Source organism: Dipodomys ordii, unplaced genomic scaffold (genome assembly GCF_000151885.1).
Source record: "Dipodomys ordii isolate 6190 unplaced genomic scaffold, Dord_2.0 Scaffold4, whole genome shotgun sequence".
NCBI lineage: Eukaryota > Metazoa > Chordata > Mammalia > Rodentia > Heteromyidae > Dipodomys > Dipodomys ordii.
Genome location: NW_012267220.1, coordinates 33,721,089 through 33,735,187, shown reverse-complemented (window position 1 = coordinate 33,735,187; position 14,099 = coordinate 33,721,089). Strand labels below are relative to the sequence as shown.

The 14,099-nt window shown below is 39.0% G+C and overlaps 2 protein-coding genes across 2 annotated transcripts in view; both read right to left on the bottom strand.

Moving 5' to 3' along the window:
* Adam32 (ADAM metallopeptidase domain 32) overlaps nt 1–2,941 on the bottom strand; it is an 85,108-nt gene extending 82,167 nt beyond the window's left edge. The window contains exon 1 of the mRNA XM_013024331.1: nt 2,800–2,941. Coding sequence (XP_012879785.1) covers nt 2,800–2,941 — 142 coding nt within the window. The remainder of the gene's footprint in view (nt 1–2,799) is intronic.
* A 2,344-nt stretch (nt 2,942–5,285) lies between these two features.
* Nucleotides 5,286–14,099, bottom strand: part of Adam9 (ADAM metallopeptidase domain 9) — a 102,513-nt gene continuing 93,699 nt past the window's right edge. Inside the window, exons 19-22 of the mRNA XM_013024321.1 lie at nt 13,287–13,419; nt 11,299–11,386; nt 8,912–8,979; nt 5,286–6,530 (exon numbers count right to left, since the gene is read on the bottom strand). Of these exons, the coding sequence (XP_012879775.1) occupies nt 6,437–6,530; nt 8,912–8,979; nt 11,299–11,386; nt 13,287–13,419 (383 nt within the window). The 3' untranslated portion in view covers nt 5,286–6,436. The remainder of the gene's footprint in view (nt 6,531–8,911; nt 8,980–11,298; nt 11,387–13,286; nt 13,420–14,099) is intronic.

The window sequence follows — 14,099 nt, the reverse complement described above, 5'->3', positions numbered from 1 at the left end:
CACTAAATGTTCTTTTTTACATACCAATGAAGACAGAAAAATATTCAGACTGAATTTAGAAAATCAGAACCCAATTTACTCAGACCTTCTCTATGATATTCAGCACTAGCTTTAGCCTGATACTTGAGGACTTAAAATGCCACTGTGTTTTTATTTGATGAAGAATGAATGCTCACCAATAGTCAGTAGGACTTTATATTCAAATACATGAATGCACCCATGGATGTACAAACAGATTCTACACACAGGTATAAAACAGATGAGTAAAAAAGTAGCTTGTGAGAGTCACACATGGTCTCCCTGGAGACAGGGAAAGTCAAATGGGAGTCCCTGAGTATCATCTCTACCTTCTCCAAAACATTCAATTAAGCCACAGTCTTTCAGTATTCACACACGAGTCTCAGCATGGCCAAACTAAAATACACAAAGGTGACGAGGCCATTATAAGCCCATTTGATTTGTTTGACCTGTAGAAATGGAAGACAAGTTATTGGGAATGACAAGGGATCTTCTTAAATGTATTCAAGTAATGACTGAAATAACAGACATTGTTCCAAATATAGTCTCTTTGCTGAGGGAATCAGTACTAGCTTTGGCACCTATAGGCTCCCAGTGATAGAAAAAGATAGTTTTTTTTTCTTTTCAAATAAGCCAAGAAACAGGATGGAATAGGAGAAACCCTAGGTCTCCTTAGCACAGGCCGAAATTTTCTTAATAGAGACCCAGAAACACAAGAAAACAAAGAAAGGTTGGACAAATGGTATTGCATGAAATTGCAGAGCTTCTGCATGGCAAAGGACATACCTAGAAAGATCAATAGAAAACCCACGGATTGGGAGAAGATCTTCACTAGTCATACAATGGACAAGGGTCTCATATCTAAAATATACCTGGAATTCAAAAAATTAAATCCCCCAACAACTCTTCAAAGAAACAACTGCCCAATAAATAAGTGGGCTAAAGACTTAAAGAGAAACTTCTCTGAAAAAGAAAGAAGGATGACCAATAGACACATGAAGAAATGTTCGACCTCCCTAGCCATAAAAGAAATGCAAATCAAAACAACATTGAGATACCACCTCACTCCAGTTAGAATGGTTAAAATCAAGAACTCTAATAACAACAGATGCTGGAGGGGATGTGGACAGAAGGGAACCTTACTGCATTGTTGGTGGGAGTGTAAACTTGTTCAACCACTTTGGAAAGCAGTATGGAGGTTCCTCAAAAGACTTCACATAGAGCTCCCCTATGACCCAGCAATCCCACTTTTGGGCATTTACCCAAATGTTCACAAACAAGACCACACTAAATCTACCAGCACGACTATGTTTATTGCAGCCTTTTTACCATAGCTAAGATATGGAACCAACCCAGATGCCCCTCAGTAGATGAATGGATCAAGAAAATGTGGTATATATACACAATGGAATTCTATGCCTCCATCAGAAAGAATGACATTGCCCCATTTGTTAGGAAATGAAAAGACTTGGAAAAAATTCTATTAAGTGAAGTAAGCCAGGCCCAAAGAAACATAGGTCCCATGGTTTCCCTTATTTGCAGTAACTAGTATATGTCTGAGTCAAGCAGAAAAGGTCAGATAAGTTGATGTTAGGGAAATGAACCCTAAGATATGTAGTCAAATGTTTTTTTTTCTTTCATGCGATTGTTTCTAACTCATTTATAAGATTCTTTGTTGCTTTGTATGTCCCTCCCCCACAGTATAACCCCTGCTTTCATGGTATTTGATGTTGGTATAATTTGTGGAGGGGAAGGGGAAAAACAAATCGTTTAAACAGGGATACAGGTGGACCCATTGCAACAATGAGATGTACAAGTCCTTATGTCAAAAACAAACTTTACAACTTTGGTGGGGCTGGGGGGAGGAGGGTTAGGTTGAGGGACGGAGGGAGGATAGGATGGGAAGGGGAAACAAAAGAGGAGGCTACAATGCTTGATAAGAAATGTACTCATTATCTTGCCCATGTAATTGTAACCTCTCTGTACAGTATTTTCACAATAAAAAAAAACAAGCCCAGAATACCAGAAACAAGTTTGTAGTGTGCATGCGCGCACATGAACCTGAACACTCTCCTTTTAGCTAAACCTACCATTCAAACCACAACTCCACTTCTGGCTTTTTGCTGGTTAATTGGAGACAAAAGTCTCATTGTGTCTTTCCTGTCTAGCTGGCTTTGAAGCATGAGCCTCAGATATCCATATCCTGAGTAGGTGTGATTACAGGTATGACCCACTAGCCTCTGGAAAGTTTATAGTTTTGATTGGCAGTGATGGCAGTATACCTTCTCCATCTTGCCCCAACTGCTTATCAAATCTTTGGTTTTGTTTCTCCCTGGACCCCTGATGATCTCAACATTGCATGACCCCTAAGAGATATTCAAGTCCTAATCCCCCAGAACCTAGCAACCCCAGTTGCTAATCAGCTGTCCTTAAAATAGCAATGTACTTTGGATTCACTTAATCACAAGGTTTCTCATAGACAGAGGAAAGCAAATGAGGGAACCATAGATTTAGCCAGGTTAAAAGGACTCAGCCCAATGTTCATGACTTGCATGTCAAGCCTACAAGAGAGCAAGATTTGCCCTTGAGTTTATTAAAACAATATTCTCCTTGATGAGTTGCTTCTCTCAGTGGCCCGTTTCCAGGGTAAGGGGGCAAGAGGGACTAAGGAGAGTGGGTCGCTGGGCTTTTGATGGAGTCAGGCCACAGACAGAGGACGTGGGTACAAGAAAAAGGCATCCTCCGCCCTCCACGGGAATGACAGCGCCCCCACTGGCTTACCGGGCCTTGATACTAGCACGCCACCCAGCCAGGCCAGCTGCAGCACCAGGAGGAGCATGGTGTGTGGCTCCTCCGCACCGAGCATGGCGCTAGTACGGGTTATCGTTGAGCTGACCTGGTTGCTAGGGGCTGCCGTTACCATAGGGATAATGTTGCTGTGCGGGATGCGGTGGCACGGCCAGAGTTCGCGTTAGCCTTCAAGGGCGCCCTCTAGGGGCACGGAGGAGTCGGTGGTGTCTGCAACGAAGTGCTGGCAGCCTGCAGTGCTCTCCCTATCCCTAAATCTCTCCCAAATGATTGGCCTGCTGCCCCTCTGGAGCTGTCCCGAATCCCAGTCCCTATGGAAAGGCAGTCCTCTTTCGCCTCCTTTTGCTAACATGTTTATCCTGTGTTTTTCAGTATCAGACACTTTCTAGGTGCTTTTAAAGAGCAAGTGTGGTATCCTCAGCGGCCTGGGGGTGTGGCTCTTGAGAAAGCAGTGATGGTCTCTGGTGGCCAAAGGTCCTGGATTCTGTTCCCAGGATCACAAATAAAAAGAAAAATCTAACACATATTTCTTTTTGCTAAAGCCAAGCTTTGGTGGTGGTGATGGTGGTGGTGATGGTGATGATGAAGAAGAACAAAAAAAACTGATGAAGAAAAAAAAACTAGTCCATTATGGAGAGGTGATTTTCCTATTTTTGCAGTCTGCTATAATTTTTTTGCACCCTTACAATATGATATGGACTGTCATTTTTCTCTTGAATTTGGTTCTCCACCAGCCTTTGGCTAAAATTAATGCAATATTCTCTTCAGATTGAAGATATCCTTCTCTTCAGAATATCCTAAAGGTACCTCAGTGCAAAATATCCACTCATTCGTGCAGTGAAAGATTCCTACGTTACAGCAACTTTGTTCAAGGGGAAATCTAGCCAAGTATCTGCCTTGGTACTGTATGTAAAGTTTTCTAAACTTAGATGTCTATCTGCCACCTATTCACATCTTCAGTATTTCTGCCCTCTGACTTCTGATCTTTCCTGAGAATTGATTTATGTCCTTGGGCTTCAAAGCCTCCTTCCTACTAGCATCATCCAGTTTCCATCTATGTGTACCAACTATAATTTTTCAATCCTTTCAAATGCCAAAGAATGAATTTCTCAAACTCTGAGGCAATCACGCACCTAAAACGCTCTGAAGGATCATGGAAATGCTTAGTAGGGGAGTTCACATTTCAGTGACAGCTGGGATGTGACTTTATGGATGTGTGAAATTTCAACAGGGCACCCCAGCCTGAAAAATAATAGCCTGAGCAAAATCAATGCAATGAAAAACTACACCCACCTTATAGCTCATAGGGTCAGCTAGTGCCAGCCCCAACAACAGCTCAGCCAAGCTGGCTTCACTTTGCTTCACAGCACCTAGAAGAAATGCTTAGACTTGCCGGTTGTAAGTATTCTCAATGAATGTCAACCTTTCCTGTTTGTCTTTAATACAACAGCCTATATGAAGTGCTGTAATACACACTTGTGATCCTAGCACTCAAGAGGCTGAGGCAGAAGGATTTTGAACAAGCCCATGGTTCATTATACTTTGAAATGGCAGAAAAAGTGCCCCATAAGGAACTTATCCATATCCCAGTACCTGAGTCTTGCCAGATAGCAGCGTTTCAATAAACACAAAATTGGATAAAAATCTGGTTTCTTCTTAAAAAAAGAAAAACCCTATACTGTACTTAACCTCATTATGTAGAGAACCAGACTACCAAGAAAGGCAAAATATGACCCTCTAAACAAGGTCGATATGTCAAGCAAGCCAAACTCATATATTAGTTATCTTTGATTATTTGAAAATTGCAGGTTCTTGTTATGTATGCCAGTAAATATGAAAATCTTAAAGGACTTTCTTTGACATCTGATAGATCAAAACCCAGAACAGTTCAAGAACGAACCTAAGTGAAAATATGTAGAAAATACTTGAAAGCAAAATCACCTCAGATCAAATAGCCTTTCAGAAAACCTTTCTAACTAGTCAAAGATCCCAGGACTCATCTAATTCAAAGAACAGTGTTAAGTTCCACAGTTGCTACCTCACTAACTGCAGATTGTCAAGTGACATACATTGCAACTACTAATGTTGAGGCTACACATGGAAAAGGCAGAAATGTTTTAGTTATATATGAATCCATTCAGATACTTAAAGTGAAAAATCATCTTTTGGAATGGCTTATTTTACTATCACCTGATTGTTAAAATAATGTGCTCTCTTCAGAGAACTAAAATTTCCATTTTCTTCAAAGCTAATCTGTTTTCCTTTCATCATAAAACTACTGTGTACAATTTGGCAAAAGTTTGATTAGGATTTTTTTTCCAAAATGGTATCTTTAAGGTTATGAGATTACAAATAGCTACACAAAAATTTCAAGCATTTTGTTTACTGTAAATGTTTTATTTGTATTTATATACATACACAACCAAAATATTATTTAAAAAACTAATGAATTCAGTTAATACATTTTTATTAAACTTTATTATGAAAGTTTATGAAAATCTTTTAAGTGTTTAAAATTTCATTGCTCATGACATTTCTTCCATAGTAAAAATTCATTTTTAACACAGCTGAGATAACTCATAGATACCACACTAAAATTGGACTTAAGAAACCCTTCCCTTTCACCAGCCTAATTTCTATGAAAATATTATAGTCAAAGAGACATGATCCAGCAAATGTAAACATTCTAAATGATTTAATATCAAGCTTCAAAGATTCAGATTTTAGACTTAAAGTGCTCATGAAATTCTCAAGTGGTTTTATATAGCTCAATTGATTGAAGATATTATAGTTGTTCCTGCTTTATTATAGCTGTGACTCAACAGCCATCTTGATTAGATCTATTAAATACTTCGTACCTGAAAAAGTTTATACTTTAAAATAATGCTATTGTAAAATAATACCATGCCTTAACATGATGCATAAGAGAAATTCTAGTATTAAATTAAATTTTCTAACAGTCATTTATAGTTGAAAAATCACTAAAATGGAAGCTAACAACCATGTGTGAATTCACACTCTCAGCGTATTTTTCACTTTCAAAATAACATAGATGACATCCTAAATAGGGTTCTTCTGAAGACAGAATATTCGCTTACTTGTGTAGCAAACAAGAGACAAGATTTTAGTATACAATGGTTAATAATTTGTGCATGACAAAAATATTAGCTATTATTGGTAGCTAATTAGTTTTCATAGGTGTCAGATTATCACATGTTCACCCACAAACTACATGAATAATTATGGTCAAAAATGTAGGATTACATTTAAGCACATGATGACAAATCTTACACTAACAGAATACTTAGTTTGATCATTACAACACCACCTTCAAAATGCTTAATCCTTGGTAAAAAATACTAACTTCATGGAAGATGGACTAAGACATTCAGTGATGGAAATGGAGATAGTGTTCCATAAATTCCTGTGGCTCCACTGCATTTCCTTCTGTTTCTCAACTCCATGGTTGGTTTCTGCTTTTCTTAGCTAAGTTGTTTTGTAGTGTTTTGTTTTCATTCATAGTTGCAGGAGGAAGAAAAGCTTTTCAAGAAAATGTCAGGAAAAAAAAAGTTCAGTTCCCTGAAGACATCTGCAAAGACAAGGGCCCCCATCAAGTGAGGGAGCTGTACAAAGGAGGAGCAGGGGCTGGACGGGCAGGAACTAAGTTTCCCTGAGATGGTATTTTTGGATGTGGTGGAGGTGGCCTGTGAGAAGAAAAAGAAAAAAAAAACAGTTAATAGTATATGGACTGAATACAACTGTATTCATAACAAGCATAGTGTCACTCTCAACCTCTCTGATAACAGATATAACAAGCACCATAGAGTTTTATTCCATAATTGATACTGTAGGAAAGTTATTATACCCAATTGTAAAATCAAATTGTAAAAGATAAAGGATACTAAGCGGATGAAGTAGTTTTGTTGTGCTGATAGAATTCAGCTGGCAAATTTCTGTTGACCGTAAAACTAGCCATATGCACAATGCCTTCGTGCCCCTGATCATATGAAATAACATTTATCGAAATGAACTCTAGAAAATGGAAACAAGAGGTTCTTTTCTTTGTTGTTGTTTTTCTTTTCTTTCCATCTTGTTCGTTTATATGTCTCTGGGAAGGAAAGAAGGGACACAAAGATTGAACTCAGTTGAAAACGAACTATACAACTTGTGGGGGGGGATAGGAGGAAAAAACTGGCTGACAGCAAGGAAAGGGGTGACATTGTCCAAAAAGAAATGTCCTTATTATCTGACTTATGAAATGGTAACCCCTCTGTACAACACCTTAATAATAACAATAAAATTATATTAAAAGTAAAAAAACTAGCTGACCTTTCAGCTTCCTTCATCAGCATTCTCTCAGATAATTAAACATGTGATTCTGTCTCAGCCTGTCTTTCTCAATCCTCACACTTTAACTCCTAGACACCCTTCCTTACCTGTGAATCCATTCCTGGTATTTCTCTACTCTAATATCACACTAGAATGGTTCCCAATGGGCTCCTGTCTCTCAATTTTATCTATTCTTCATCTTAAATTTAATTTCAGTGTTCTCTTGAGTAACAGGAGGACCCACTTCAATGCTGAAATGCAACTGGCATTTGAAAGACTCTGCAAGGTGGGAGGGGTCAGATGTATTTTATATGGTGTAAAAATATGATAATAAATTATCCCTTCTTCCATCTAAAATCTGTCTACTGAATGTTCAGTTCTTTGGTTTTGAAGTTGTAGATTCTGCATTTAGTCTTTTTCTTAAGTTTCTAGTTTTGTGCTGAAATTGTCTTGACTTACACAACTCAGATAACATTATCATCATACTTATTTATGTATGTATTTATTTATTTTTGGTGTCAGTACTGTATTTTGAATTCAGTGCCTGTGAGCTATCCTTCAGCTTTTTCACTTAAGGCTGGTGCACCACAATGTGAGCCACAGCTCCACTTCTGGCTTTTTGGTGATTAACTGGAGATAAGAGTCTCATAGACTTCTCTGCCCAGGCTGGATTCAAACCACAATCCTCAGATCTCAGTTCCCTGAGTAGCTTGTTTTAAAATTCATGTTTAATAACTGTAAAGTAGGTATCCTGAGTCCTAAAGATTTTAGTCACATTTTCTTTCTTTCTATGGCTGGCTTTTTTTTTTTGGAGGGGGGGCCAGTCCAGGGGCTTAACTCTGGGCCTGGATGCTATCCCTGAACTTCTTTGGCTCAAGTCTAGCACTCTACCACTTGAGCCTCAGCACCACTTCCAGCTATTTTATTTGGTGAGGGGAGGGGTAATTTATTGGAGATAAGAGTAGAATGGACTTTCCTGCCTGGGCTGGCTTTGAGCCACAATCCTCAGATCAAAGCCTCCTAAGTAGCTAGGATCACAGGTATAAGCCACCAGCTCCCAGGCCTGTGGGTTTGTTTGTTTGTTTGTTTGTTTTGTTTTTAATGAGACAAATTAAGAAACAGTTCGGGGGCTGCGGGGGGGGGGGAAATAGTGCTTCCTGACCCCTGGTGTCCCACACAAAGCCTAGCTGTTAGCCAGTAACCCTCCTCCTTGAAAGTTCTCCGTTTCTTGTCCTCTCGGCACAGTGAGTTTTTGAAAGCTGGCTTCCACTTCCCAACTTCTCACTTGCCAGCTGCAGAAGGGGTCGAAGCATGTCCAACAGAGAAGTGGCCTCAAAGCTAGTCCTCTCTCGAATTCTTCCTGCCCTGGCCCTTGTCTCCACAGGCCCTTTCACCTCCTTCGTCTCCACATAGTTCTTACATTCCTAGACGTTCCAGCTGTTCTCAATGGAAGGCCCTTTGGGTTTCTCTCACTGGTTAATGCAAAGGTCCTAGCTCTTGGCTCTTCTATACACTAAAGGCTTCAGCAACAGTTCATTTTGAGTTGTTATTTCCTTTTGACACTCTACTAAATATGGCAAATTTTATAGGGGTTCTTAAAAAACCATTCTGAAAATTCTACTCTATCTAAACTTCTAAACTAAGTTGCTTAAAAAAAAAATTTGGCCCCAAGTCAAGTTAAATACGAAAGAAACTGTAAGGCTATAAAACTATAGATTTTTTTCTGGTTAAGTAATTTAAGCAATTCACTTCTGACCTTGATGGAAACCGCTGAGGCTGCCTAGCTGCATAGGTTGGTACTGGATATCTATTTGCTTGGACAGGCTAAAAAGAAAAAAAAATAATAATCAAAGTTACTATCACAACATAGTCATTAATATATTTTGTGTATGCTTTGTTATTTCTATATAACAGTAAGTAAAATGCTTATATTGACAGACTACTTGTAATGCTAACATTTAAAAATCTTTTTCTTAAATGAGGTCAGGATACAGCTCAATAATAACAACACTTGTCTAGCATTCATGAGGTCCTGGGTTTTGCTGTCCATCTAACACCAAAAAATAAATATTGCTTACTTTGCTTACTTAAGAAAATCTTTACCATTGATCATAAAATTGTGTGTGTGTGTGTGTGTGTGTTTTATTCTGTTTTTTTTTTTTTGCTAGTTTGTTTTGCTGTTTTGTTTCAGCAGTTCTAGGCATTGAACTCAGGGCTCTTACTTATTATTTACAATTCCCATGGTAACTGGGATGATAGGTGCATGCCATCATGTCCAGCTTTTCCTGTTGACATGAACTCTCAAATTTAAGGCCTCACACTCTCACTTGGCTTTTTCACTCAGGTCTGGTGCTCTATCATCTGAGCCATACCTCTCTCTACTTCCAGATTTTTGTTGGTTAGACATAAGAGTTTCACAAACTTTCCTGCCTGGGCTGGCTTTGAACCATCATCCTCAGATCTCAACCTCACCAGTAGCTAGGATTACAGGCCTGAGCCTCCAGCACCTGGCTTTTTGTATATATACATATACAAATATAAAAACATGAAGAAGGGCAGCTAACCATTTCAATTCTATGTAATTGGGAAGAATTGAGAGTCTGATAATACCAATTATTGGCATAGACATAAATCACCAGTGATGTTCATACAATCATCTTATAGCACTAACTCTTTAAAAACAATTGGAATTTCTCGAAAAGATTTAAACATTCAGACACTTAATTTGTGCTCTCCAATAGCATCTTATGCAATGATGGAATGTCTCTGTGTTCACTGATCCCTCAAGGACAGCAGCCACAAGGGATTTGCTGAGGGTGGATAGTGTGAGTCAGGTACAGAATTCTTAATGTTGAACAATTTAATATGAAATGTGTATTTTGTATTCAGCGCAGTAGGGCTTTGAGATTGGAGTCCTCTGCTGCACCCAGCACTCACTCCAATAAAGACTCAAATTAGGCTTCTCTGTGCTCACAACTGGATCTACCACACAACACATAGATAATAACAACCTAGCATAGTCACAGAAAACAACACGAATGAGAAGAGTATTTTTCCCAGCCTGGTTCATCATATTGCAACACTAGAATCTGGTCATACACACTGTGGGATATTTATGGAACAGCTGTGTAGTGAAAATGTTGGAGCACAGCTACATGTAAAAGGGATAGATTATCTGGGCGCCAGTGGCTCACGCCTATAATCCTAGCTACTTAGGAGGCTGAGATTTGAGGATCGTGGTTCAAAGCCAGCCAGGGCAGGAACATCTGTGAGACAATTAGGTCCAATTAACTACCCGAAAAACAAAAGTGGCACTGGGGCTCAAGTGGTAGAGCACTTGCCTTGAGGTGAAGAGCTCAGGGATACCACCTAGGCCCAGAGTTCAAACCCCATGACCAACAACAACAACAAAGGAATAGATCACAAAGTATTAAATGCAAAGCAGATAGATCACAAAGTATTAAATGCAAAGCAGATATATGTGTAAAAACCCAAATAAAGCACTCTGACAAGTTTTAAAGCATACAAAATAACATTATCAATTGCTCAAGCATATTGGTGTAAGCTTATCAGTACAAAGACACCCTTACCCCAATAACTGTAATACATTTGCAATGGCAATTGTGGCAATTGTGGTCCCATTGCAGGGACAATTAGTGCTCTCTAGTTGATCAGAAAGGGGGGTGGGGGGAGGGGAGTTCTGGGAACATGGCTCAGGAAAACCAGGCAATGAAAACAGAAAGGAGGTGGAAACAGCTAGTGATAGTACAGGAAGGACCCAGCTCACTTCTCAATCATTGTGCCAAGGGAGACATTCTGAACCTCCAGATACCTCCTCTCACATCCTCAGCCATGGACTTTGCGGTTGCTCCTTGAAACTGCCCCTCTCCCCAGAAGACTTCCAAATTCCTATGAAGATTTTATTTATACCTACATAACCATTTTTAATCTTGTTTTAAAGATACTAGAATGGAACCTAGAGTCTCATGCAAGCTAGGTAAGTGACTAAGAGTGATATAGATGTAGATATATTAATATTTATTGTATACACATACACACACATATATCCAGCACCTTTCTTAAGTCTTTAAACATGCAATAGTTAACATAGTGAGGAAAAAAAGTTTTTAATTTTAAACTTACAGCTTGTCTGGAAGAAGCCACTGGAGAAACACTGTGAGAAGCACTTGCTGACTGTCTAGAAACACTGGCTGGATTTTTACCATCTGACCTGAAAGACACAATGACTTTAAGGTTAAGGTGAAGACTTTTCTACAGAACACATCACACACAGCTTTGGTTTCCTTGCTACAGAATAATAATGGTGGTGACGGTGATAACCAGGTGACATGGAGTCTTCTGGCATTTCACACTTTTTTAAACCTTTATGTTAATAGGAAGAGTTATTAACCACATTTTGTAATAGTGTGAAATTGTAAGAAATTATAAAAAGTAGTCAATAAGGCCTATGTTCACAAACTTTTCGCCTCAATTTTTCTAAAAAAACCAAAGATGAGTACAAGCAAATTCTTAGACTGAATAGGCAACATTTGAAGCAATCATTAAAAATTAGTTAGTCCAGAGTTATCAAACAGATTGGCTGGAGAGTCAGCTACAGTGAGACATTCAGAGCGACAGCTGGTGAACAACAAGAATACATAGGAGACAACAGAAGTGTGGAATTAAAACAAATGCCACAGGCTGATTCTTTGTATGGACTGGCCAGATGGAAGAATGACAAATGAGAAAGGACAGAAAGATAAATCTGTTTGAGAATCCTTTAAGGGCTGAAGCTAACATCAGTACACTCTGGGAAAATAATGTACTACTTGAGAAAGATGGCACTGAGGCAAGGGTGAATAATCAAGGCTAGGTAGAGGTATTTAGAAATCATTATTATAACAATAACTATTAAGTAAGGAGAATATGCAGCAATGTGCAACAAGCTTTATTTATCAGTATTTCCCCATTTTATCTTTAAAACACAGGTAATATTATTATTCCTCTTTTTAGGAAGCAAACCAAGGCTCCAAAAGTTTATTTGTGGTTTCAGTTTGTAATTTCATAACAAATGACTGATGTGCAATTTGAATTCAAATGTGATAACGAGGCCCGGGCTACATGCCCTGCACTTTATATACATAGACTAGAACTGTCACTTTTCTCTATCACAACTCATTTCTTTCTTTTTTTCTTTTTCTTTCTTTTTTTCTTTTTGGCGGTCATGGGGCTTGAACTCTGGGCCTGGGTGCTGTCCCTGAGCTCTTCAGCTCAAGGCTAGCACTCTACTACTTGAGTCTCAGCATCACTTCTGGATTTGAGTAGTTTATTGGAGATGAGTCTCAAAGAAGCCTGGCGCCGGTGGCTCATGCCTGTAATCCTAGCTACTCAGGAGGCTGAGATCTGAGGATTGCAGTTCAAAGCCAGCCCGGGCAGGAAAGTCCATGAGACTCTTACCTCCAATAAACCACCAGAAAATCAGAAGTGGGTGGCTCAAGCCACAATGTGCTCACCTTGAGCTGAAGAGCTGAGGGACAGCACCCAGGCCCAGAGTTCAAGCCCCACTACCGACCAAAAAAAAAAAAAAAAGAGTCTCAAAGACTTTCTTTCCCAGGCTGGATTTGAACCATGATCCTCAGATCTCCTAGCTGAGTAGCTAGGATTACAGTGAGCTACCAGACCCTGACTCACAACTCTTTTCTTAAAATGTCTTTGAAACTGAAAATTCTTCCTTTTATAGGAACTGATAGACAAAATAAGTCATAGAATAAATATTTTCAACATCTACATAGTTTATTATTACTCCATTTGTTAATCTAATCCATTTTTGCTGTAATGATGACTTAGCCACTAATACCTTTGATCTTCTCTTTTTTCCTTCTTTTCAGATAGGATCTCTCTAGGCATTCTAGGCTGTCTTCAAACTCACACTCCTGCTTCAACCTCCCAAGTGCTAGAATTAAAGGAATGTGCCACTGCACTTGGCTTATTACTACCTTTTAACCCTTATTTGTGGTAAGAATGGAATACCATAAAAGCCTATGTATAAAGCATTGCCAGCATTCCTGGTAAGGACTACCATCATGATGAAAATTATTTAGCATAGATTAAACATAAAAATGTTTAAGTACTCATATGTCTGCGATCTCTTTTTGCAGGGGCATTTCCGGAGTTTGTTCCTCTTGATGAAAAGAAATGCGCAGATGATGAGCACAATCAGGAAGAAGAACACGAGCAGTCCATCCCTCAGGGCAGTGCTCTTTTCTAGAGAGATGAAATTGACACTAACAGTCATTCAATCAGATGTTACTTCAGCCTACCCGCAACATACTAGGTGACTGATGACACGCATGGTACAATAGTTTCTCTTACATACTCTTACAGTGTTTCTTCACACAAATACAAGCAAGAACTAAGTGCTTTTATTATTGTTGACCCTTCAATACATAAAATGTAGCATATAACAAACACTATTTGGTACACTGGGTTTTTTTTCATTTTCTTTTTTGCGTTTTTAACTTAGTTTGCATTTATTTATTTTTGTGCCAGTACTATGGCTTGAACTGTGGGCCTTCTGCTCCTACCAGCTTGCATGCTCCCAACTGTCACTTAACCAATTGAGTCATGCCTGCAGAATGGATCTTTCCAGAAAGATCCAGAGATAAGAGTCTTATTTTTCTACCACAGATGGCCTCAAACCATGATCCTTTGGATCTTAAGACTCCTGAGTAGTTAGGATTACAGGCGAACTCCTGGCACCCAACTAAGTTACAGTTCTTATTCTATAAGTTGAAACTTGTTGATATTAAAGAAAAAAACATTATTTGTTCTTTTTTTTTTTTTTTAGGTCCGGTCGTGGGGCCTGAACTCTGGGCCTGGGCGCTGTCCCTCAGCTCTTCAGCTCAAGGCTAGTGCTCTACCACTTGAGCCACAGCACCACTTCC